This window comes from Zosterops lateralis (genome assembly GCF_965231275.1).
Source record: "Zosterops lateralis genome assembly, chromosome: Z".
Lineage (NCBI taxonomy): Eukaryota > Metazoa > Chordata > Aves > Passeriformes > Zosteropidae > Zosterops > Zosterops lateralis.
In genome coordinates, this window is record NC_139800.1 from 37,901,514 (window position 1) to 37,929,121 (window position 27,608).

Here is a 27,608-nt window from a genome sequence, read left to right on the forward strand (position 1 = left end):
AGCTTATAGGCTAATTCTCCAACCTGATGGGTTTCTCTGATGTAGAAGTACCCTGTTACACAGTGTTGTGTTGTAATGTGTTTGTGATGCTTCAGTCCATGAAATTCACTTGTGCAATGGCAGGTGTGCAAGGTGCTGAATAATCGAGTGAGGATGAAATTATTTGTGTTATCATTGTCCAGCAATTCCATTCCTGCTTATATTGATGGTAAATTCTCACTTTATTTTGCCTACTTGATCTGCTCAGTTCAGGAATGGACAAATTGATACAGTGGATCGCCGTAGTAACTCTTCTAGTACCTGAAAATAGCAGTACCTATTAGGAATCTTTCTTCAAATAAGTATCCAATAAACCTTAATATGTGTATTTCTTTCAAGACTTCTAACACCTAAAGATTGGCTTATGCTTGGTGTCACATTGATGTCCTTTTGTAAATACTAACCCTGTCTAATAAACAAGCAGATATTCCCAGAATATTATGTAGCACTTACCCTGACATTAACAACAACATATTTATAACATCCTATGACTGCTCAGGACTAGGAGAGGAGAAGAGAGATCAGAAGCAGCTGAAAGGCCAGAGGATCACAGACCACCCACAGGCATTTTAGCAGAGAGCTGATGCTCGTCTGTCCTGGCAGGTAATGACAGTGTTAGCACGACTGGGGATGATTAGGGTTCTGCACTCAGTGTAATCACAGGGGTGAGCCCCCCCCAAGGGCTCTGAACCCCTATAGCATTCACAGAGTGCCTGGCGAAGGGCACCCCGTCTGTAGCAGGACAAGTAGAGGCAAGTTTGCAGTCCCTCAACTTCAGCAGCCCAGGGCTGACTGCAGATGTAAACTGCCTGTGACCAGCTCAAATCAGTTCTGTGGCCACTATTAGGTGGATTAGTGGGCTGGACTCCTTCAGATGCCATAGTCAGCCCCAGCAGGCATCCGACATGAAGCTCAAAAGCTCTGTGCTCAACTCAGCCTTGCAGGAAAGAGCCTTTCAGCCTTGTGCCCACCCCTGAGAGGAGACATTGGGTGCATTTTTTTCATTGAGGAGTAGTTTCAGACACAGTAAATCACAGTTCTCATCTTGAAGATTAGGTATATGAGCACAAACTTAAGACTCAAATTCACAGGGAACTTCTTAGAGAACATTATTTCCTTTTTGTCTTAGCTTTTTTACCTAAAGAGGAAAATGACTATTTCCCAACTTGCTAAAGGCTCTTGCATTATGCATTCTGATGCAGCACATTTCCTTGCTGGAAATGATTTCCCACATTTACCATGAATTTGTGTTGCACTTTCAAGTTACTGGTTTTTGCATCTTTTAATGGCAGCATTTTAGAGAACCCTGAAATTGTACCACACTGAGGAATAAACACAGTGCAAAACATAGTGTATCTTTCAGAAATCATAAAATCATTAAGATTGGAAAAAACATCCAAGATTGTGAAGTCCACCTTCTGACTGAATGAGGAAGATGAGAAAATTCAACTTTTCTTTGCAATGATAGCTTTCCTCTAGAGGCCCAATCCAGAACTGATTTCCCATTTTAACCAGCATGAGTCTTTCCTGCCTATTGGTCTCTGTTTTTTGAGATTGTCCTCAACATCTGAAGCAGGACTGTGGTAAATGGCAACATCAAACAAACTGGTAAGAGATTTATTCTGGACTGGTAGGTTTCTTTTTTGACAGCAAGATAGAGTGTTTTCAAGACAGAACGAAGCACACAGGTGTTCACTCCTCCTGCAGAAGACGGCTTTGCCATCTCAACTTTACAGCTTGTGTTTATTGACAGAATATGTATACAGAAATATATAGAGCACTTTCTGTGGGAAAAACTCAGAAAACTATTGTGTGTTTTTTATAACAATGGAGATAAAGTGTACAGACATCTGCTTGATCTTTTTTTTTTTTTTTTTTTTGTTTGTTTGTTTGTTTGTTTTTTGTTTTTTGTTTTTTGTTTTTTGTTTTTCTTTTTGTCTACTCTTGGGATGGAAATCCTGCCTCTGTGTGCCATAGTTATTTTTCATCATATAGGAAGGACCAGTCATACATCCCATCTAGATGTCTGCAAAAGCTTTCAAGAAACATTGTTATGCTTTCTGTGGTGTTTGTCTATGGGTATATTATATATAATCATGCATGTTAAAATCCACACTGTTCATTTGCTAAAGCTTCTCGAGAGATGAGTTTTCATTTTTAAGAAAGAAGAACAATTACTCAAATGGAAATGCAGTCTCAGGAAAGATATCAGTCCTGGGTTTAAATCTTTCCTGGATCTCGACACTCTTGTAATAAGGAAAGGAAATCCTGGTTCACAAGCTAGGATATAAACCCTCCATGGTCACAAGCTGCCCATTATTCCCTACTCTGCTTTCTGGTTGGAATTCTGAGAGGTTGTGTCCATGCCAAGCTGGACTTGGAGTTTTGCATGGCATGTTAGTTCTCTGGGTAATCAGTCTAAGGCAGCCATAGATCAAAGCCTATTTGAACATATTCAAACCAAACCCAGGTACTACTGTTCCTTGTATTTGGAATCAGCTTTTGGGTTGTTGCTTTCAGGTAAATTAATGAGCAATTTAATACTGTGCAAGCTAAGCATTTCTGCATTCTGATACATTTGAATTATTGAGATTCTCTGTGTGTGTTGTTAAGTTCTGCAAGTTGTAGGATGATTTTAAGTAAAATCACACTTTTGAACAGTTAGCCTGATCTATAGAAGGTTGATAGTTTGATTTACAGAACACAATAGCTTCTTCTTCCTTCCTCTTCAACCCAATGAAGGGTGGTGGAGCAAAGCATCAGGGAAAAATAATGTAAAGACTTATGAAATTAATCCTATACATAAAAGAAAAAATATGAGCTATATTATAACATTTTATAGCAAGATTATGGAACAAAGGAAAGTCAATGCAAACTCTTTGGTGTTCTCTTTAACAGCTGCTCTGTATAGGCAAAACATGATGTATGTCCTTAGACTTTGCTAGAAGGAATAACATCCATGTTGCAACATGGAGAAAAATTCTTATCTTTAGGTGCTGTTTAAGCCAGCAAGCACATTAATATTGACCCTGGTGTCATAAATATAAACTGAGAGAAACAATTACTAAGAAAACTAATGAGACTGGGCAAAACTGAACCAATGTCACAAAGATGCAGCAGATATAAGTCATGGTCAGACAATAAGGAAAGGAAAATACAAAATCCTATGACTTGCACCCAAGCAATAACCAAAGAGGGCTCTGGTAAGAAGTGGCAGTCTAGGAGATAGCAAAGTGTACAGAGCTCCCACTCTAAAACAAAGAGAAAGGAGGAGAGAATGGGAGAGGGAAAAGGAAAAAAAGATAAGCAAGACAAAGGGTTGAACTGTTGCAAATTTACTCCAATGAAGCCAATGTTTTGCAGCTGTACTTCTCAAAATTTAGCACAATTACAATCACTACCTACGTTGTTGTCCATGGTTTCAGGATTACAGTTAGAGAACAAAAGGACTTAGGAAAGTAGTCTTTGCTTTTGACACATTGTCTGACTTGTTAAACAGGCAGTGTTTGATTAAGGATTTTCTAATTGCCTTTCACCAGGCCAGTGTGTTCATTAAGTTTTCCAATTTTGCTATGTTTCATTCCAAATGCTGACTAGACTGGTCATGTTGAGAAAGGAATTTTACCCACACTCCTCTGTAGCCCCATGAAGAGAACTGGAGGCTGGTGTGGCAGGGCCTTGTAACTGTGGCTTTAACAGTTTGTTGATTTAGTTTAATAGCTTTTAAGCTGATGTTTATTGCTTCTCTAGATGTTCGGTTGGAAGTCTTCTTGAATCCCTGACAGCAGTGCATGATGGTGACATAATTATAAAATGTCTCAGATCGTTGGGGAGTGTGAAAAGAACAATAGAGTACAAGACGAACAGCATCAACCTCTTCCAGGACACTCTTTATTTCTATATCAATCTGTGCTCCCCACCTCCAGGCCCCAGCTTCTATTTGTGCTGTTGGAGATACAAGGAGGAAGATTATTAGAACGGAAATGTAACAGCAGTGCTTGTGATCATCAAAGGGTCTGGTATTTAAAAGATATCCTAATTTACACTGGCTGCTGAAAAGTTGAGGAATTATTCTTCAGACTTTCTTTTATTAGGAATATTGATATAACATCACCTTCCTTACTGGACATGAGACAGCCCATCATAATCCAAATGCTGAGTTCCAACACAAAAATACTGTTGCATGCAAAACTTGCTATTCCAAAGGCTTGGTACATAGACAAGTCTTTGCAGTTACATCGGAATTAAAAGGCAGAATCACTTTTTCATTTTTTTCCTTTTGTTCAGCCTGGGAGATATTTTCAGAGCAATTGCTTTTAAGTCACAGAATTCAGATCAGAATGCAAAGTTTGACAACTGGGAGTCACAATTGGTAGAATGAGGAAAATAATCAGTGTAGCAATGTGCTGATGTTCAGGGTTCCTGCACAGGCTTCTGGCAACTGTCTCACACTGAAGAACTGACAGTTCTTCATCTAGTGGCAGCCTTGAAAGAATGGTTCCTCCATCATAATGCAAAGTGAGAGAGGAAGGTCCTGCAGCCTTTAACAGCCACCTTGTACAGCCAAAATAATGCAGCCTTTACTGAATTATTCCATCTTCATTATAAGCCCTTCCCCTCCAGAGTTCCAGGGTAGTAGCTGAAAATTTAAATGCACAGAAGTAAAGCTGTTCAAAAATTGAATTTTCCTCCCATGGGAGATTTCAGTATTTCAAGATTATTTGTTGCTTTAAAATATAAGGGAAAGCAGAGGGCAGTTGGTTCAATTTTGTCTCAAGTTCTAACTTGAACTATTGAAACAGAAAAAAAATCTTCAATAAAATTTAAACAAGCTGGTATTTTAATTTTTTTTAAAAAAATATTTCAATTTGTGAAAAAAAAATCAAAAATACGGGTAAGAGTGGTTTTTTGTGTGCTTGTCTGGGAGAGGGGAAGGATTTTCCCACTTTGGAACATTAAATTCGATTCTTTGTTTTAGAAAGCAAAAAGGTAACCAAAAATCAGGTTTTTCCTGCTGCCAATTATTTGAGACTTTATTTTAAAGTTTCATTAATATTTTTCAGTGAATTTTATGTCTAGCTTTATGCTGAAATTAATGCTATGGGAATACAAATTTTGAATGTCCTGACTCATATTTAATTAATATTAGTATATTTTCTTTCATTCCTACACCTGCTTCCATTAATTTGCTTGTTGAACTTATCTGGTAAGGAACTCTAAAAGACAAAAAGTTACTGCAAGTGATATCCAACAACTCCAAAACTTCTTAGATTAAACGGTGAAACTCCACTGAAGTCAATGGAGCTCAAAATATTGGCACCACCAGAAAATCCGTCCTGTGGAATGCACTTGCATTGTCATATTTTGAATGCTCTTCATTCTCATGACAGATATTACTCAAGGAGTCTCTTTTCAAACACTTACGCATTTATTATTTTCAAAACCCATTTGTTCAGAGAGGTCAAAAGCTCTTCATGGACACCATAGGGAGTCCATGGAAATTTCAGCATTCCAAAGTACTGGAGGTATCCAACAGCATTAAAATATTAATTATTTTTTTAGTTTTTCTTTTTAACCATGCTTTGTTTTTTTCATGAATCGAAAGTGGTGGAATCTAATTATTTTTTGATTGGAAGGGCAAACACTCCAGCAGGAAAAATGTCACATTAAAATTGGATTACTTCTAACTAGTCCATAAAAAAATCCCCCTAGTGAAAAGGCCTGATCCCTCATAGTTTTGTATCACTGGTGGGATACTATAATACTATTTTTATACTGTATTTCTGGTAATTTTCAGCATTATCTATGCAGAAAATAGATTGCAGATCTCCTCCAAAAGCCCAGTGGTTTTCCTGTTTGGCTGTACAGTAAAGCTGGAGTTTCCCCTCCTTGCTTATGTTGATATTTTTCCTTAAAAACAGAGAATAATGAAATCACTTAGTATTATTTCCATGCATTACTTTAGAGCCCCATGGTCCAAAGAAGACCTCACTATGCAAAGCACTGGGGACTCTGCAGGTGCATATAACCCTTGCCTGAAGAGCTTTTGGGCTATGGCCCCACTCCTGTAACCTGGAGCTACTTGGTTGTCCAGTGGGCAGGTTACAGACCGGGGGCTTCACACACAGGGTGAAGAATGGGGAAAGGATGCTTGGTTGTCCTTCCTGTTTGAGCAGGGAGTCCCAGTGACCAAATCCTTTGCCTCAGATTACACAGGAAATCTATGTCTGACCCTGAGGTGGAAGCCAGATCTCCTGTGTGGCACCCTCATCCCCTGACCTATCTGTCCTTGCTCCCCACTGTCATGTTTGGCCTCCAGCGCAGAAACTTCTAACCAAGGAATTTTCCATTGACTTCTGCTGCTGATGAGTTTCTTTCTCACCAATAGGTGGAAACTGACAGCCCGGTTTCTCAGGTGACACAAGGATCGGTTCTGCCATCCCAAATGAGGCAGGAAAAACATCACGCAGAACAAGGAATTTTCCATAAGAAACTGTACCATAGCAACTGAAAAAGACGTTGAAGCACATTACATTTTCTCAGCTTGTTGCAACCTGTGCTTTGATGCAACAGGACATCAGAAAAGTGAAGACTGGGGTTTTTTGTTTTCTTTTCCTCACTTATTTCTTTGGCCAGGAGAATTGCTTTAACTGGTGCTGCTTGATCGTAATGACTTTATTGCAAAATTATGTAATCTTTCCACATCCATCTCCAAAGTCTGTGCCAGGGCTTATGTTCTGGCACAAGTCATATAGCATGTCATGCTATAGCTGGGGAGGGAGAGGGAACTACATCTGCAAACTTCTGTAAGAGATCACAAGCTTCTGAAATTGTAGGACAATAGGATGCAGAAATATTTCCAACAGGCTAGTAGCTGTGCAATATGTGGCATTAATATAAAGTTGAGTCCTTAAGAAGTAGTTATGTAGAAGCTAGCAAAAGTTTCTGTCTTTTTTTTTCCCTAAACAAATCCCAAATATGATTGTTTAGTGTAACAGAAAAAAAAAAATCACTGTGCTGAAACAAGTGGTTTGTCTTGGTTTGAATATGGACAAATTCTTCCTGTACTAGGCATAGCATTTATGTAAAATGTTACATAAAATCTTTAAGGGAATTCTTTGCAGGAGTGATGTTTATCTTCCTGAGCAGCTATAAAACACTCTTAGAAATGAAGAAACATGAATTAACAGGACATAAAATGCTTAAGTGAGAAAAAAGGAGGATATCTGCCTAGCACTACTTACCACCTGAGGTCTGGAGATCCCCATTCTTTTGAACTGGAGCAGTTTAGTCATCTTCCTTTTCCTTCTATTTCTTCATGTTGTACCCTGCCCGTATTTTATCTCTCCCCTGTGTTCCTTCTCAATAAACTCCACAATATGGATCATCCTCCTCTCCTGTATATCTGCAGATATTAATTAATGAGTGGAGAACTGCAGCATGTAGCACATTTTCGATGTGTGTACTGTCTTCTCATTCAGACTCACAATCTGTTTAGTTTTGCAGGTATTTCTGTTGTAAGACATCCCTTGTTTCTGTGAGACTGCTTGTTTCAGGTTCCCCTTAATATCAGTGACAAGTCTGTCATTGATTTGGGAAAGTTATGTCAGAATCCTGGAGAACTGGACTTGAACTGGACTTGAACTAATGCTGGAGCAGGATTTGTCACAGCTGTGCCTAATTAGGGCTTCCAGCAAGGTCTATATGTGAAAGTGCAGTTCTTTCTGGCCAGTAGCAAGGATAATGCAGATTTTTCAAACTGCTTGCTCATAGCTACTGTCCTAGCTTTCAATTTGGTAAATCATGGAGAAAAATACCTTTTAAAATAGTATTAAGAAGAGATTTTTTTTCTTATGATGTTGTTCTGATGCTTAGCTAGAATAGCCTTCATTAGGATGCAATTTACCATTTTCCCCAGTTTTCACAACAGTTGGCATTTCAAAAGCCTACTTGGTACAATATGAAGGCAAATGATACCAGTAGCCACTGTTCAGAAATCTTTATTTGTTTACGTCTATGAAGGTGAGGAAAGAGAGCTACTGCACGTATTTTTGAAGTGCTGGTTATGGTATGTTAATCCCCAAAGACCTGTTTATTTTTATGGAGGATAGTACATAAAATACTGTAAAGTAACACCATAAAGACTGGAACAAGCAAAGAATTAGGGCACAGCTAGCAGCAGACCTCACATTTTCCTTTGTTCAAGCTTTTCTTTTTCTTTTTCTTTTTCTTTTTCTTTTTCTTTTTCTTTTTCTTTTTCTTTTTCTTTTTCTTTTTCTTTTTCTTTTTCTTTTTCTTTTTCTTTTTCTTTTTCTTTTTCTTTTTCTTTTTTCTTTTCCTTTTTTCTTTTCCTTTTTCTTTTTTTTCTTTTCCTTCTCCTTTTCCTTTTCCTTTTTCTGTCTTTCTCTTTCTCTTTCTCTTTCTCTTTCTTTCTTTTTCTCATTATTTTGCTTTTGCTTTTGCTTTCGCTTTTTCTTTTATTTAATATGTCTCAAATTAGGGGATACTATGGGTTTCTTAATTGCTTTCTTCATCAGTTTCTCTTTGTGACATTCAATCTGAAAGAACTCCACTTGTTTTCCCAGCTCACGTTTTGTGAGTGAGGAGTACTTTCATGGCATACAAGAAAATTCTGAATGCAATGCAAGACAAAGAGTGTTTTTTAAAATGTTTTTTCTGAATGTATTCTTGTCAGTTTATTTTAATTTTTACTGCATTATAATACATTTTAAGGAGGACAGAATCAGTAAAATTAAAAGGAAATATTTATTGCAGACAAACTCATATCTGAAGAGTTTCCAGCTGAGATTTTGAACTTAAGAAAGTGATGGCAGTGAGGAGTTTGTGCCATTGTTTTCAAAATATACTATATAAGAATCTTGATGAATATATAACTTGTGCTTTATAGCTTTTGGGATGCTATTTAAGTAGGAAATAGCTAATATTTTTTAAATCCCCCCTACTATTATGAAACAGCTAGAGATGCATTTCTGGCCTTATTTTTGAGGCGGGGAAACAGTCATATAGGGATTCACTCAGCAGAAGCCTCATAAGAGATGTTTGCCAAAGTGCTTTTGACAAATACCTTCTAATCTGTATGCGTGTGTGCATGTGTATCTAGTCTTCAGGAGCAAAAAAAATGTTGTCTCTCTGTAGTTTCTCTGTAAGGAAAAATTAAAATCAGTATTAGTTATTTTTGCAGTTAGAGCCTGTTATAGTCTTGGAACATATGGCTGTATCACCTCTCTCTTACTGGAGAAAACATTGCAAAAAGGGAAGAAGAGATATGACAAACAATGTTGAAAGCAATGCACTGGTCTATAAAAGTTGTGCATGGGAAAACACTAGAAAAACTACCCAACAAATCTTGACACTGGTTTATAAATAATTATGTTAACGTCATATGAGAATGACCCTTCGTTCTCATTACAATTCTGAAGGACAGGCTAGAAACACAGAGCACTGGAAATTGCCTAGGGGCCATTTTGTGGATGTTAGACTGCCAAAAGGCAAAGTATCCCTTTGGCTTGACAGCAACTGTCAGATAAGTCCCTCCTAAGAGCAAGTCTGTACTGTCCCTGCTGCCGGTGGTGGTCTTGCAGGAGGCAGCAGCTAGCACACATTGCCTGTGAAGTTCTCTGTTGGGCTGCCCTGGTGACACCTTGGCTTCACAACACTTCAGTGTATTAGCTAAGTGCAGGCCGGGGGGCTATCAAAGGACAACACCCATTCCCCTGGCTTTAACTGTCAGTTCCAGCAGCTTGAGACAAGAATTCAGCATTTGCACTGGTAACAGTAAAAATCATAGCAACTTTTACTATTTCCTTTACTGGTAAGCACGTGGGGTACTCTGTCATTACAGTGCAGCAGCTGTTTGTGTTGCTTACTGCTGGTTAAAATGCTTCCCAAGTAGGCAAGTGTGTAGGCAAACTGGCAGTTGTTGCTCCATGAGAGAACTTGAACTTCAGGAGGAAGGGGAAAAAAACCTTACATTTTGCCTTAGTTCTGTGCAGACTGAAGTTGCTGTAAATATCATGGTGTGCAGTAGTTGGAATAAAACAGTTTTATTTTTTAAGAGCAGTAGTCATATAGATGCTGGATGAAAAAAGAACCTTTCTGGTCCATGCATTTCTGGTGTCTTGTAGAGACTGCCAGAATTACATTTGCATTATGAATCCAGATTACATGTAGTATTAAAGAAGATTCAACTAAAAGTATCTTCCAAATACAAAGAGCATAGGGGATAAAAAGGACTACGATTTATGGTGACATCCATTAAGCTTTTACAGAATATCATGTGTGTATACTAGTTATTGACATAAAATGAACTGGTACTAATTGGGCAAATCTGCCAACTCAGTCTTGTTATAAGTGTAACAATCTTCTTTAGGTCACATTCATTATGCTGACATTGTATGTCAGATCCTGAATAAAGTTCGTTCAGCCATTTCTGCCGTTCTCCTTGTTTGCCCTGCTGTGTATGTGTGCTGCCTTCAGTGAAAGTTCATTTTTCAGCAAAGACTGAGTCTGTGTGCTTTGGGATATGTATGTCTCGAGTATCTGCCCAGTGGCCACTTCTCCAGCAACAGCGTGACTGTGGGAAGGCATCCTTTAATTGAATCACGCCTGGTGTTTTCCGCATTCATGGAAACTGACTGGAACAAAATGTTCAAAGCTCTTTCTTTCTCCCTTTCCTTTTCTTTTTTTTTTTTTTTTTTTTTTTTCTCTCCCTCTCTCTCTTTCTGTATTTCAGTTCCATGCCTCAGAAGGCTGTAACTGTGTTCATTATTGTGTGATAAATCAGCAGTAAATGTCTATGCATTTTGCTTCATTTGGGCAGCTCCTGTTCCTTAGTGACAGCTGGTTGGCTCAGCACCTATAATTATCAAGTCAAAACCAAGATGCTTTTAGGTAGTGAAAGCATACTGGCAGAGACTGAATTTGTCCTCAACCTCATCATGGGCCACAGCTTTAAAAGATCTATTTGGTGGTGATTGTTTTGTCACTGTTAGTATTGGGGCTCTGATAGTTTGTTATCAAACTAGACCCTGTGGGAAGCTGTTGTTATAGCTTTGTTTTTCATTAGCAGCTGACGTACTGTATAGTTAACTTCTGATCAATGTATCTGTGTCTCGGGTTTGTTTTCTCACCCGAGATTCAGGTTGTTTAAAGTCCTTGGCCCTCTAAAAGCCCCGAGTCGCGTTGGTACAAAGAAGCGGAGTCTTCAAGGCCTTGTTTTCTGGTTTCTCGAGTTGTTTATTATTTGATATCACAAAGTTTTTCTCCGCTCCCAGCCGAGGTCCGGACAACGGCTGGGACACGAGGCGACTGCCCACCGATGGGACGTCACCTTACATTTATACAGATAATTACGTGTAGGATATTTACTATTTCACACCAATGCCTAGTGCTTACACTAGGGTCACTAGTGTGTGGGTCACTTCTGCTTTGACCCAATCCACTCTAACTATCTTATTTCATCACCACCCCAGAAGATGGAGGACGAGGAAGAAGGAGAGGGACTCGAGGTACCACCCAAATTCCACCATCTTGTCCCCCATTTACCTCTATTCTAAGAATCTTAAAACTACTGAATTTTGTATGTTCTACTGTGTTATACTACTATTTTCACTTCCTGGTGATTTGCAATTCCTCTCCTAATGCTGGAAGTTTCTCCCATGGGCTAAGATCAAACTCAGTGTCTTCCTGGGCTCTGTGCCAAGGTTTCCAGCCCCCCTGGACTGGTTCTACACCCCCCTGTCCAGGGCTCAAATTCTCTTTCCCAGGTCTCAGGTCATCCAAGGGGATGTCCTGGACTCCAACATCTGTGTTCATTCTCTTGCCCTAAAATAAAATTTTATTGATATATGGGAGGGGATTTATATGTGTTAGTGAGAATTTACAAAGGCCTTACTTAAACAGAGTCTGAAGGAACTCTTGCCAAGACCAAACAGACCTATGAGTTTGTTGTCTGCAGTGGAACCGAGACACTCTCTGATGCTACTTTAACACACTTCCATTTGAGAGACTAAGAGCTGGCTGAGTGACTGGTGCCTGTCTGTCCCTAGCATGGGGGCATCAAGGCAAGACATTGCATATGACTCACTAAAGGACACGTGGCCCTGGGCTGCATGTTGTGCAGATCAGTTGCAAGAAGCTGAACATAATGGACACTTTTTCTCCCTCACTAAATTTGTTTTACCAAAGGTGTAGAATTCCTCCTTATTTATCTGAAATTTAGAGAAACATATTTTCAGCTGGCAGATAATGTAATCCAGAGCTCAAGTGAGTGAAAGGAGGTTTCTTATATTCTTTGATACATCTGTTAGCTAGGTGTATCAGTTTTCATATTACATGAAAATAACATGCCGAACCAAGAGAGGAGAGAAAACATGTTCCTTTTTTCTTGCAAGAGAAATGACCTGGGAACGTCCTCCTGTTCCCACTGATGAGTCACAGTTTTCTTTTTTCACTTTGTCATGGGGCAAGCTGGGTTTTCTATTAGGACAATTAGAATAGGCACTCATCTCAATCCTATTTAAAAAAAACCTTTAGTGTTCTCAAATCTGGCTGGGCTATAGTTTAGTGTAGTTTAGAGATAATGTCCTAGTAGGAGTACCACTGTTTGCTTATGCAAGGCTCAATGCAAGGAGCATGGTATAGTCTAATTTGCATCCCTCCCTAGGATTTGGGAAGGTTGTCAGACCCTGAAGAATGATATGTCACCCAAACTATAGAAACTTCGTGTTCTTTACACCTTTTTTCCTTTCTTTCTTTTTCTCTCTTTTTCTTTTTTTTTTCCTCCTACTTTTTTTTTTTTTTTTTTTTTTTTCTTTTTTTTTTTTTTCTTTTGTATAAACGTACACTTTATTGTATTAGTCCTTTGGAGGATGCAGGAGAGAAGAATGAGGTCAGAAGAGGAGGTGATGTGTGGTCTGCAATAAGCAATAAGATCTTTTCAGGCTTGAAAAATTAAGCATGTGCTATGCTTGTATGGAAACAGAAAGATTTTTTTTCCCCAGTGCATTTATAACAAGACAAAAGAAGAGTCTTCTTTTCTTTGCAGTTGTTAAGGCTTTGATCCTGAAAAAACCCCAGCATGCTCAGTCTTGCAAACCCTTTGTAAATCCATTTTATTGACCTAAAAGTGAAATCTTGCAGGTCTTTTTGCTTGAAGGTAGTACAATGCAATAATCTTTTGACTGCATTGTGGCTGCCGTAGCGGTATCTGTCACAGCCCAGTGGTAAAGATGAATTTTCTGGGTGTGCCTTGAATGCATGTGCTGCCAATTACATCATAAGCACTGGAATTCTGAAACAGTGGCAGGGCCAAGGGGAAAATGCCCTATGGGGACATAAGCCTCTGTGTATGGTATGTCCTAACAGAAAGGTGTGCCAGTCTGGCAGTGAAACAAAAGCAGAGCAAGTACCTCACCTTGGAAGAAGGCAGAAATGCTGAAGGACAGGAAGTCTGTAAAAAGGAATAGCTGCTTGTCCAGGTTTGTTCACCTTTTATGTTGTTTTGGTCTTCTCTCCTGTCACATGGGGCTTGGGCAGTATAATGCTAACCCCTTCTACGACCCCGTAGGACAGAGGGCAAACTGATGTTCTTGCCATGTCAGTGTGTGTGGGAAGGCTCGAGATGTTTTCTTCTTCATTCTGATGAGTTTGTTTTTCAGTAAATAATGCAGGGTGAGGAAAATTTTATGTTTTGTTTGTTTGCAGTGCACAGTGTCTTTATGTGTCATTTGGGGGTCCTCCTCAGAAACAGCTAAACCCTTAATTTGTCTTTGTGTTTAAAGGCCACTTATGAAAAAATCCAGGAAAGAAGGAAGTATGCACAGAATCATAAGAGCAAATAACCATGTAGCAGCAAAGCCTTAGCCTTAGTTAAGGAAGCAGATAGAGACTGAGCCTTTAGCTTAAAGGAAGGGTTTATTTCAGTTAGCTAAAAGAAAAGCATAAGAAAAAAAAATGTGTGAGAATCATGTTTTCTCACAGAAAGCCACACAGTGTGTTGCAGCCTGATAGAACTGTAAAAGGAATTGGGAATAAAAGTTAAGAAAGGTGTAAATAATTTGCTTAAAAGTGATCTATAAGACTGGGTTCCATTATGCTGCTATGAGGTTTTCTCTAATATTCCCTTTTTCTATACTCAATTAGCTGCAACAGGGCAAAACTACCCATCTAACATGGCTGATCAGATGCTATGCTGTCTTTCAGAAAGATAGTTCAGCAAAAGGTAAAGATTGAGTATATGGTTAACTTTAAAAAAAGGGAATAGAATTTCAACTGTGAGCCAAGCATATGGTTTATTCCTTCACAAGCTTGAAAGCTCCATTTGCTTTTCATATTTCGTTTTGAAAGGCCATCAGTAAAACCCTTCTGTAGTCCCTCAAGTAGAGCTGTTACCAATAGGTAAGGCTTTATAAAGCCTAACCTATCAGTAACAATAAAAAGCACTCCTTTGCACCTGCCTGGGATCCCTACATCACTCATTATCACAACATAGAGCTACAAAATTATTTCCTTTTCCTTTTAAAATGAGAAGAGAAAAAGCAAAGCAGAGAAATGTAGATCAAAACCAGTGCAATCTCCTTTGAATTTCACCTTTATACCCATTTATTCTAAGCTTGAATATGGCTCATCTCTGGAGGTAGTTTCTTTCAGATCCTTCTTCTCAGGCTGGCACCCTGCAGTGCTTTCCAGACTATGTCTGTTTCTGAAAACAGAGATAGAAAAGTGTTAATATTTAGAAGACAATATGTTTATTAGCCTTCCCCCTCTGCAAGTATTCATTAGATGAGATATGCTACATGGAATTCCTCCATCCTTTGCCAAGTACTCCTATTTCTGTAGTACAGAAGAGTCCTAAAGATTAGCATAATGTGGAGGGAAAGGATTTTCAGGTCTGAACAGGAAGGATGTTTGTGCTGAGATCATTGTCTGCAGTTAAATATGAAAGACAGACCAGATTTGCCACCATAAAATAATATTTACAGGTTTTGCACAGAAAATCACACAAAATAGCCTCTAAGTTTTGTGATGATTAACCCTTTGGAAGAAGTGCATTGAGATTGGCATTTATAAATTAAGTGTATACTTATCTGCAAAGGCAGTGTTTTGTCAAAATTCCAGTGGTTTTCTGCTTAAAGCTGATTTACTGTACTGAGTTGAAAAGCTTTTAGTAGGCTGGAAGCATCATAGAAAAAGCAATGCAGGGTGATTAATATATGCTACTTATTCTGAAAATATCCAAATTTAGCTTTCAGCTATTGTGTTATATCCCAGTTGTTTTTGCCTGAAAAAAAAGATCAGTTTTAGGTTGCTGGGGCTTGAAGATCTTGTGCACCTCAGTTTTAGTATGCAAGGGCAAGTTCATGTATGGATCAGCTGTTAACTTTATTACTTTTTCTCCATGAAGGGTGGATTAAGTTAAGCAGACTCATGCATTTAAGACAATGATAGCATTTTTGTTAGAATTTTTTCTGAAGTAATGCTTATTTGAGTATAAGGATCTAATGAAGTATGGTGTCATGGCTATCTGTAGCCAAGCTGAGGGGATCTTGGCCAACAAAACCAAATAAATTACTGTAAAAAAAAGAGTAAAGTAAAATGGCTCACCAGGAATCAAATATTAACTCAAAAGACAGTAAACACTTGTGTTTCAGACAGAGAAGAACCATGCCAGTTACCGCAAAATTACTTTAACAGTGGGCAAGATCTGTGGTGCCCCTGCTGCTCTGGGCAGATGGAAGAGAGCTGGGCACGCTCCAAGGTGCTGCAGCACTATATTACAAAAGGAAGTCTAATTCTAACCTAGGAGAATGAAAATTCTGAGGTTTAAATATATATCCTGTGAGAATTTAAATTGTAAACACAGCAACTGGAAGGTCAAACTGCGGCAATCACAGATTTATTTGATTTACCAGATGTTGCTCCAAACAAGTAGGAAGTAAGTGCCTGGGAATTATGCCATTCCTGTGACAGTCACTTGTTTGCCTTTCATAAATGCTTCCAGTTCTTCCAGGAAAATCACTTCCTGTTCAACCTGGCATTAGATCCTAAGTCAGCCATCCCTTCCTTAAGGCCCCTTTAGGATCTAATGCCTGTGAGAACCCTGATAAATCACTGATGGCCACCCAAGGGATAACTGTTTTACAACTCTTGAATTATACTGTGTTGTTTTCAAAGACACAAGACAAGATGCAAAGTGCTTCAAAAGCTGGACTTGCACAAGTGACAAAGCCCAAGTGCCTTTCTGGCCTTGTTCTGTGAAAGCTCTCTGCTCAGTTTCCTATAGCCTGATCCAGCACATTTCATTTAGAGCAGAGTACCTGAGGTACTGAGAGGAGATTGTCTGTCAGTTTTTTTTTTTACTTCTGTTGAAGAAGTGTGAGTTGATTCTCAGCTGTGGACTATTATATATATGTATAAAAAGGGGGAGGGGGGCGGAGGGGGGCCGGAGGGTGGTGGTGTATATATATGTTTATATATATATGTATATACACGCACATTTATATATACACATATATATATATATAATGAGTAAAAATGTATATATATGTATATATTTATATATGAAAACATTGTACCTACAACAGCTGGCCACGAGCCTTACATGAGCAGTTGTTGCTGCTATATGGTAAAAATTAAACAACAATACACAAAAAATTATATAGAATAATAAGTAATGAATGTTGTATGGGATAAATGCATCAAATGATCAGAAAGACACAACTGAGCTGACCTATTTCTGCACCCAGGCAAGGCTGGCAAGTCAAAAGGTTAAATAAAAAAAAAAGAAGGAAAACCACATTGTTGTTGGCTTTTATTGCCATATTAAAGTGTGGATATCTCAATAAGCCAAAATTTCTATTCTGACCTTAGCTTATAGAAATTGCAGCCATGCTGCTATTGCATAATCTGATAGCAAACAGTCTAGACTTGCTGCGTGCTCTTTGCAGTAAATTTGTATCCTTCTGCTGAAGGATTCCAGCAGAAACTTCTTTTTTGTGAGTGGCAACTGCTGAACAAACTTGATATCCTATTTAAACAATCACTTGACCATTTACACCTGTTTTTTTCTAGCAAGGTCTTCGAAATAGTTCAATCCACATTGCAATAGAAATAGTGGGAAAAGGAATGAAGAAATTTGCCAAACAACTTTCTGTGAGACCTTGTGTCACATCACAAGCTGAATCTTTTCTATGACAACCTTTTACTTATGCAGCTGTGGGTGTGTTTGTAATATCACCTTGCCTGGTTTCTTGGCATCTTGAAGGTCCTCATTCTCTTCTCAGAGTCCTGGCACAACAAATTTCATTAGGACTGTCCCACATGTGTACCACTAGCAAAATTTTGAACAGTATCCTCAGAAGAAGACTCAGCAGAATAATTAGGTGGGTGTGCAACACAATAGGATCTTACAGTGTTGGTAGTTCAGTGAGCAGTGGTGTCTGTCAGCTGTTGTCTGTTTATTGTCCATCAGTGAGTTCATGTTTCAGTCTCTCCATAAATCTCCTCGCTCTTCTCATGAGGTAGATGGGAATACATTTGAAACCTACAACATTTGTGATATTGTAATTGGGTGAGGTCTTCAAGATGAGACATTCAAATGCATACCACATAAGTATTCATTTTTGTGGTCCTTAGGCAATCCAGTCTTAAAAGGACTAGTGTAATCTATGGATGTGAAGAGATACAGGGAGCTGGTTTTATGTTTTTATCACAACCTTGTGGAGAGTGTCTTCCAATTGGGAAAAATCAACTGGAAACAACTTCTTTTAAAAGGATATTTAAAAAATTTCCAGAAAAAAAGTCAAGACAATGACTGGTGAACTGGAGAAAATGCTTTCCTGGGGGGAGGAACTTCTGTCTCTTTGTCTTACTAAGAAAGGCAAGAAGGATGTTGATTACATGTGTTTAATACCAAACCTGAAAAGGCTGCTAAAACTGTCAGAGAAAGTCCCCTAAAGACCGAGGGAGGGAGATGCAAGCCAGACAAGTTAATGATTATGAGAGAAATAAAAAGGCATGCATTTTTATTTTCAATGAAATTATTACACATGAAAGTATGTGGATAGTTCAGACTTTGAAATCAAGACTGGCACAGTTTCTGGAGACAGTCTTCTGCCATATACAAGTCATTTAGCTCAATATTATGCTCCATATAGTTTAGAAGGTCAGCTTAGATGGTGTAATGGTCACATGTGGTGGTAAAATGTTAAGATCCATTGTTTGTGACCAAGGAGAATCATTTTCACTCTGTCACATTTAATTTTTTAGTATTGGCAAAAAGATGTTAATAATTTATACTGCTGAGTATCTTGCTGTCCCTGGCTGGATTCATTCATGTCCAACTCAGAGAATTCAATGTGATGAGGTGATTCTGAGTTGCCTGTTCTGATGGAACCCATTCCAGAATGTGGTGTGACCCTCTCTGTTCAGCCTCATCATCAAAGGTAGGTTAGCTGAGGAGTGCAGTCCCATACCTGGAAATATGTATTGCACCATTTCCAGTGTGACAAGTTGTCTGCTAGTGAGTGAAATACCTAAAGGTCTAACTCTTTTGGTGAGGGACTTCTGAGACTATGAGATAAGAGTCTTTTTTTGCAGTTGTACTTCCTGTTGCCTTTTGGTTCCCTGGAGTCATCTGTGAGCGCCCCCTGCTTTTAAGGGTGTGCTTGCACGCGTGTTATTTTAACATAGCCTCTTTTCAGCATCTACCCTTCTTTAATTTTATTTGTCTTGCTTCATATTTTATATTTCATTTCTCTCTGAAGTGTTTTAACTCAATTTGGCTTTTAGCTTAATGAAACATATTTTTTACAGAAATCAGTTAAGATTTAAAATCAGTGATTATATGTTCTTAGAAGTACAAATGGCAGGTCAAATGCAATTGCCATTTAGAATCAAAAGGAGGAAAATACATAGCTGTCATTTGAATGCTTGCGTGCCTCTTCTTGTGAGACTGAGATGACTTCTCTTTTTATGTCACCACTTTGGCCAAATTCTGCTTTGTTTCTTCAATGTAAATCCAGGATAATCTCTTGGACTTTAACAGAGATAATTTGCTTTATCCTGATAGTAAATGAAAGCAGATTTTGACCTGAATTTTTCAGTGCATCTCCTGCTCAGGTATCCTCCCACTGAAGATGTGTGCTAAACGGATTTTTTCCTTGACCCATATATCCGTCACATCATATGTGTTTGATTTGCTTACATTGTTCTTACATTTAATCTCAGCCCATTTAGTCGTACTTACTGTCATTTTTTATTTGTTTAGTAACTCGGTGAGCTCAAAAAGGTAGCAGGAATGGATAGAGCATAACGAGTTGCAAATACATTCTGTGCAGACCTCTTCTGCACCTTGCTATGTTTCGGCTTTTACAGTTTGGTTTGTGGAATGGATTGCTTATTCAAATGCTTTGTTTATATAAGAGTGTTTAACAGCAGCTCTGTACTATAGAGAAGTATTGAATATGTTTCTTATTTATTTTTACTCTATTGTTTGTAAAATCCTCCAGGAGTTTCACAAAAAACTCGTTTGTACTGCTAGGCCCACCACTAGCAGTATAATGAGCTCAAAATGGAGAGGACCCACACAAAATTCAGACTGTCCTCACCACCAAGACGTTGGCAGCTGTGGGCAGAAAAAACGAAAAACTGCTTTTGCTGCCTTTCCCCTCTGGGAAAGGAAGAGAGGCATCCTCCTGGCAATACTAGTAAAGCAGAGGGAAAGAGAATTCCCCAAGAGGCAGAGTTGGATGCCAAATTTTTTAGGGGATAGGGGGTAGCACTTATTTGTTATCAAGCATTTTTGAAGCTCAGGTGATGAGACGTGCCACACACTGCAGCTCAGGTGGCATGCCAGGGCAGCAATACTTCAGCTCTGCTGGTCTGCCTTGTGACCAGTATTAGCAGAGGCCAGTGATGCTAGTTAACTTGTGTCCATGGGGAAAAGGTCTGTTTTGGTTCAGGCCTATCTTGTGCTGACTGCACTTTGGGCCTTTCTTACAAAGCCAGTGCTGAGCAAGAAATGAAAATAAAAAGTAATTTCATACTGACTGCAGGGGACCTGCTAAGGTAGCTGACCAAATAAAGTATCACCATGACAAAATTTAATTTTATGCTAAACCCATGTGTGACAAGAGTAAAACATGTAGGTACTGTGCAGTCTCATTTCATGTGTACCTAATGGGATGTGTGGCCTCTCCTAGAAAACTTGGCACTGGTAAGGAGGCTATCCCCAATGCAGTTACCAGCTGTGGGGAAAGCAGCAAAGCCTCGTGAGTCTGCTGGGCTGTGGGGAGAACCCAGCCTTCCCCACTCTATGCACAGGGTACTGAGGGGCCTGCTTGCACACTGGCCAGGAGCCATCTAGCAGTTGCCAGCTGGATCTGGATCTGGAGATCTATTCCTCTGGTGTGCTGCCCACCTCATGACGCAGGTGCATGATGGATTGCTCACTTTCCAAGCCTGCTCCAGCACCAGCTTTCCCTTGTGCCCACACACATGGATGTCAGGGGTGTTTACATGCAGTGCACTCAGGTTAGGTTGCTGTGGGCTTAGCGTGCGGGACACACATTTTCTTCTCTTTTAGACTGTGATCCTTTTCTCCAAATGCTGGTGATTGGAATAGAGACAGGCTGTGCCGTTTCTCCATACTGATGTTGTTGTCATCAGCACTCCACCTTTAGTCATGGAGGCAATGTGTTTTTATCTAAGTGGTTTGGTTTGGAATAGGCATGTGACCAAGTGTGGAGGTAGTCTGCATCTGGTTAGATCCTAAATTATTGGTAGGGTTCAGTCCTGGTCCCTGCAGCTGAACAGCCAAGGTGAGATTTTCACCCTTGCAGAAGTCAGCCTGATGCCTGCTATTTAATTCACTGTGTTTAGAATTAAAGTTGCAAGTGGGCTTCTTCCAGGCAGGATTAAATTTCAATGTTTGCAAAGATAGCTAAGTGCACTGAGGTCAAAACCATCAGCAGGTGCTCTCTGGATTGTACAGTTTCAGCAACAAAGGTGTCTACCCTGTTGGCAGCTAGACTGCCTTTAGAATTGCTTCATTTAGCTTGAATGTCATTAATTGATAATGTAGTCTACAAAATTTAGTACAGTATTTTAAATATTAAAGATTTTAATGGAGGCTTTTGCTGAAAGGAGAGTGTAAAATAAGTCAAAAAATGTTCAAGGGCTTCAATGTTTGAATCAATTGATTCTGGGCAGCAACTGAACTAAGGTTCTGTCTGCTATGTGGACTAAAACGTTTGTCCATCTTTTGTTTCTTTTACTTCAGATCAATTCTGTAAATCATGTTTGTAAGAACAAAATTTCTCATCTTGCTGTAACTATAGTGTAGCACAATGTGGGAAATCAGTGGTTTACTTACAAGTAGTAAGTATACCAGAGTGTTAAGCTGGATTTAGTTGAAAGACTAAAGATACATTTGGTTTTCTTGGTTTTATTTTAAAACTTTAAAACTTTTTGGATTTGGGCAGGAGAGTTCTGGTATTGTTAAAGGTACAAAAGTAGAAAAGGTGTGAGAAAGGCTTGGTTTGTTTTCTGATTCACTGTCTTAATGTTTTTTAAAAAGTAACATTGGCTCTTATGTATGCTCTGCAGCAGTCATCCTAACATGATGATAAATGGCCTGCTCCCTGGTGACTCTTAATTCCATATCTTCTTATCCAGAAAATGCACTGCTCTCCAAATACAAATGTATAAACTCAGTCTTTCTGCAGAAAGCGGTAAAAAATGAAATGTGGGGACTTTGATTCCTTCCCTACTTTACAGGCAATCCTATCTCCCTGTAGCTAGCTGTAAGCATGGGCTCCATCCCATCCTGGACTTGCAGCTCCCTTCTGACCTCAATTTTGTCTTCTTTTCACAGTTGTGCATCACATCAAGCGCCACAATATCGTTCTTAAAAGAGAGCTGGGAGAAGGAGCCTTTGGGAAAGTCTTTCTGGCAGAATGCTATAACCTGTGTCCAGAGCAGGGCAAGATCTTGGTGGCAGTGAAGGTAAACAAGTCTAGGGTTATTAATTCATGGTTGCAACTAATGCTGTTTTAATCCTAAATAAAGAAATGTTTGCCTATTCCATAATCCAGTGTAACTGTTCTGATACCTGTAGAAGAGTTCACGAGGGTAATGGAGTGTTAAGAGAATTTGGTATTTGATCTTGCTGTGGATTATAAAATGAGAACTGAATCTCTTAAGGAAAGGAGAGGAAACAGATTGTGTCATGAGGGGGCAAAATCTTTTATGATCTGTCTGAAGTACAGTTAGTGAAAAATAATGTCTAGGTCATTAAAAATGCATGTGATAATGTGATATATGTGTGTCTAAAAAATAATCTGTTACTAGCTAAATGAATAGGTTATGTGCATAATTGCTAGACAAAGAGCACCTTTCTGTTTCAGGACTGTGCCATTCTTTTACTCAGCAACTGAAATTGTCTGTGGGTAGTTTTCATTAATATAGCTTGGAGACCAAGCCTGCCTCTCTCCACAGAGCCCTTTTTGTCCATCAAAATTCAAGAGCTGAGGTTAGCTGTTGACCTTAGCTGTGGATGCAACTAGAAAATAGTATTGGTGAAACTACACTCTCAGAGTTTGAAAACTGTCCCTGAAAACAATCTCTTATCTCCATCTGCAGTATTCTGCCAAAAACTAAACAAGGTGTCCAGCGTTTGAAATATCTCATTAAGTGCAGGGGGAATAGAATTTGGGTTGTGCCAAGTGACCAGAAAATAATTTTACCTGACAGGTCACAATTAGGCAACCATGTATGCATTTTGGATGAAACTACATAGTAAAAGAAATCATGTAGATCATCTTTTTGAAGTTGGTAACAAGAAATAGAGTCTTGAATCTGACAGTGGAAGAACATGAAAGGAGAATAGTCTTGTAGAATGCTTCATCGAAAATAGCAGGGTTTTGGGTTTGCCAAAGTTATAAGCTTTTCAATACTTGAGAGTAGTTCAGTCATGTTGACTGGTGAGAAGAAAATTAGGCCCTGAAGGAATATAGCATAGAAAGGAGAAACCAAGAGATTGGAGATGACAAAACTAGATCTGAATGAATTTTTTGTTGTATTTAGGTGAAGCTATAATGGAAATTGCCTTTAGCACTTTAGGGAACTGCTTGATAGCAAAATAAAAGTATTTCCATTCACTTGCTCCTTTTGAAAGTCCTGTCCAAATGGATCCTAGCACTTCTGCTGTTAAATATTACACTGCGCTTTCTCTCTGCTGCTCATTCTCAGTGTAAATCAAATGGAAGAATATTCAACCTGTAAAAGTATATGTCTCCATAGACCTAGATGACAAATCTATTGTCATCTATGTCATAGTATTTTGGGGGGGGGGGGGGGGGTGTTGTGGTTTTTTGTTGCCTTTTTTTTTTTTTTTTTTTTTTTTTTTTTTTTACCAAAATCCTCTCTTTATAGTGTCCTTAAGAAGAATCTTGCAGGCACCTGTGGGAAGAATTACCTTTGGGAACAGGTTATGCCCATTTTATGTTTCTGTCATTGGCTCTTAAGTGTGACTCTGGCTGTTGCCACAGAGTGATTTTTTTTGTGAACTGAGGGGTTAATTGCCTGATGCTTGTCTCTTTCACTGTGGTTACCAACCACAGATAACAGGTATCTCTCAGTCACAGTGGAGGTCAAGGGGTGGGGCCTCCACTTCAGTGCAGGATTGTGTTTGGACTCCATCCCCGAGCACAGGATTTGGCAGCTTTAGTCATAGAGGAGCAGACCTAGATTTCAGCTGCAATGAGCAGCTCTCCTGACACACAACAAAGTCTTTAGAGAGCTTCAGCTCTATAGGCAAAACCAGAACACACCCATCACTGTAAAATATTTGGTGAACTCAGTGGAAATGGGTACATGCTGAAGGGTAAGGTGGTGCCAGGGAGATTTCAGCAGCAAGTAGCCCCAGCCTCACAGTGGGCGTCAAGTTGGCTAGTGGTCCATGTCTGCTCCCTGTGCCTGCCAGTTGCTGGAAAACTATGGTTTGTGCCTGGCCCTGAGCACCCCTCCTTAAAACTCAACATGTCCCTTCTTATCAGCCAGCTGGTATCCAAAATGCTAACGTTGCTGAAGCAAATTATTTAGGAGCTAAGAGGCCCAGAAAAATCTTTGAAGATAAAAAAGATCAGGCCTAACATAAAATACCAAAAAGCTTGAGCTTTTGTTTCTTTAAAGAGGAGAAAGGCAATTTGTTTAAATTGGTTTTGATTAGTGTGGGCTTTTTGGGGACAACACAGAGTGTTTGGAAATACTTTCCACAGGACAAAACCTGGGCATTGTACTAGCATTGCCCTCATAGCACACTATATCAGGGCACCGTTTATTACTGGTACTTTTAGACAACAGAGGGTGGAGGAAGGAAAAATTACTGTTTTCTTGAGGGCCCATTTTGCTGTGTTTGTTCAGGCCTGGCTCGATACTGTCTCATCACAGGGTTGGATCCCCAGGCATACTCTCATGCTAGTGTAGCCTGTCCAGAGCAGGAGGTGAGGCTGACAAGGCACAGGTTAGCAGCTGCCTCTGGCCCTCCTGGGAGATTTTGCTCAGCTAGCAGACTGCTGTGTGTGTGAGATCAAGAACATTTCCATGGCATCTGCACAGGAAAACCAAAGGTTTTCAATTCTTCAGACCTTCAGTTCTGAGAAGGCTCAAAACCACACCTTCATTTCTTGAGTAGACATACCAGCCAGCTCTTGTATGCTGATGGGAAGCAGTAGCAATTATGTCGTAGGGGAAGGCTGAAACAGTAGAAAGTAGCAGTAGTAGTCATATAGCTGTCTCAAGAGTTTGGCTAACAAGGCCTGCTGATGTTGGTGACAGCCCCATCCTACTGCTGTTGCTCTGACTTACCCGTGAAGGCAGCTCTGTGGTGTCAGAGTTCACACTCCCTGCAGAGCACAGGGCAGCACAGACCGCATGGAGGGCTGGTACCTGGGCAAGGACTCTGTGGAGGACAGCAAGTGTGGGGTGCTGGCCCAACTGTTACAAGGATGAACTTGGTAGATGTGGAGCTCCTGTAAAAGCCAGGAGCCCTTCTGTTTCCCAAGGAAGCTTGTCTCTTCTCTTTAATTGTGGCCCTGAGTAGCTGGAAAGCACATGTGATTGAACCACAGATCCTACTTGGGAAAACCTCCTGTCGACTGGTGAAAGTGCTTTATATGCAGAGCTTTGGCATACTTGTCAGTAATGATAATAATAATTAATATGTCTTTCCTCTCTTTGTGCTCTTAGGGTTTTATTTTGTTGGGTTTTTTCTTTCTTTTTTTTTTTTTTTTCTTTTTTCTTGTACTGAGAACAAGCTAAATGCATTAGTCAATGTCATTTCCATGTAAATTCTACATAGTTATCAATTTTTTTACCTTCCAGTCTCCTCCTTGCCTGACTGTGCCAGCTCTCTCTCGTGTGTTGTGTCTATTCTGTGCACTGCATGAAATAATGAAAAGGAGATTTTGCAATGATGGGTGACAGAAATTCCAGTCGGCCCATGGTAGTGGAAGCCCTGCCTGAGTTTCTAAACTCTAAACCTGAGTTTTATACTTTTCTACATTTTGCTGTTTGACAGAAAATATGGAATTGCCATGGCAACTGTTCTGTCATATGATAATTTTGCTGTTTCTGTGAGATAAAAAGCATCTTCTCAAATATACAATATGCCATACTCACAGGACAGAGCTGTCAGCATTTTTACTGTCTTTCCAGGGAAAGAGCCTACTGGAAAGAGCATAAGCCTCTGCTTCTCTCTGTCAGTTTTTTCCAGATTGCTATTATTTTAAAATGGGTTTTGTATTAATTGTTTTTCTAATTCCATGCTTGAGAAGAATTACAGTCAAATCACTTCATATATAAAATCACCAGAGGAAACTCAAGTGACAACAGAATTATTACCAGTGATTTCATATATACAGTATACACTGGACTGTGGCTTGGTGTCTGTATCATGTTAAAGCATCATCCCAGATCCTGGAAGTATTGGAAAACACTTCGAATGCAGTCCTCACTTCATATGTTATTGCGTGTAGACCATAGTGGGAAGCAAATTTTATATCCATGATACAGCTGTGTATACTAACATACCATGGCTAGTGAAGCCTTGATGAGGCAATATCCTTGTTGCATCATTGGTAAAGCATATGGGGAAAGGATTCTGAGCCTGAAGGCATGTTAAAGTTCATAAGTACATTCCCCGGGGAAGGGACACCTAAAGCATGAGTGATTTCCTTTGCCTCTAGGATCCACAGAGCCTGAAATCCACAGGGAAAAGCTCCTGAACTTGGAAGACAGCAATCCATTCTGCCCAATTCCTTGTCCCCCCATCTGAATTTTATTATGGTAGCTATTCATTTTTCGAGACCAAGGATTGCGGTATCACATGTAAAGCATGTATTTTTTCCAACAGTCATCTTCTAGGCTCTTCACACATGCACACATTTAATACTAGAAAAGTGGACAGAATTGTCCCTGTTGAAGTAAAAAGTTGAACAAACCATGCTACTGCAGCTAAAAACTCAGAGTGATTGGACAGTATCAACTTATTCTCTTTCTGTTCTTGTGAGTGTGGTTGGTCCCATGCTCTGTATGTATTAATTCAGGATAGAAAGTAAAGTGACTAGTTGGCCAGGACAAAGGCATCTTTAGTTAAAACATTGATGCTACTTTTATGTCTTATCTTCCATTGTATTAAACCTAGCTATTGTTAAAATCTAGAGGTACAGAGCCCAGACAGCAGTTTCTGTGAAGAATAAATTGTGAATGTAGGTAACTTGCCATCTTTCTCTTGTGGTTTTAGAAATATTTTTTGAATTAGTGTAGTGCAACCGCTGTACCTCTTGACTATAGTCTATTAGTGGTTTATTTTCAATTATAATTATTCCTCATTTAATTGGTATCAGAACTCGCTCTTTTTTATCTGTGAAAGTGTTTTCTTGCTCATGAAATGTAGTTTGTAAGGAGAAATCAGAAACTGGCTATGTGCGATAGTTAAATTAGTACTATTTCATTATATCGCATTTAAGCCTCCTATTAGATCCAGTGACACCCCAGAATTCCTCTGTGCATCTGCTTTCTTCCATGTCTGTTACTTTAGGATTTGACCTTCAGTTACTTATACATATGCCTAATCTTAGTCATATGAATAGATGTACAGAATTTCAAAGAAGTTTCTGGATGAAGTCTCAAGTTTTTCTGGTCCAAGGACATACTCTCATGTAAATCCACCTAATGTGTAGCACACCTCAGGGATTAACATCAGTAGTACATAAAGAATGTATCCACATTACCACCATGTATTTTAAACAAGCAGAGTTTTTTATCTTAAAGACCTAACAAGAAAGGTAAATACCAGCAGGATACCAGCGGTTGTTTGAGTTAAATGCTCAAGGATACAAACCAGCTGTTTGTTTGTTCTGTGTTTGGAAAACACTTGTCACAGCAAGAGTATGAGTATTCATACATTCTCTTACAAGAAAAGCGTTTGTTCGGGATAACATGTGGCAGGAGAATGAAAATTGTACTGCCATTTTTTAATTGCACTT

At 39.2% G+C, this 27,608-nt stretch overlaps 1 protein-coding gene across 1 annotated transcript in view; it reads left to right on the plus strand.

The window, feature by feature from the left end:
* The window catches only part of NTRK2 (neurotrophic receptor tyrosine kinase 2), a gene marked incomplete at its 5' end in the record, with an annotated part of 205,074 nt that overhangs the window by 126,640 nt on the left and 50,826 nt on the right, over positions 1-27,608 (plus strand). Inside the window, one exon of the mRNA XM_083884010.1 lies at positions 21,935-22,065. Coding sequence (XP_083740136.1) covers positions 21,935-22,065 — 131 coding nt within the window. The remainder of the gene's footprint in view (positions 1-21,934; positions 22,066-27,608) is intronic.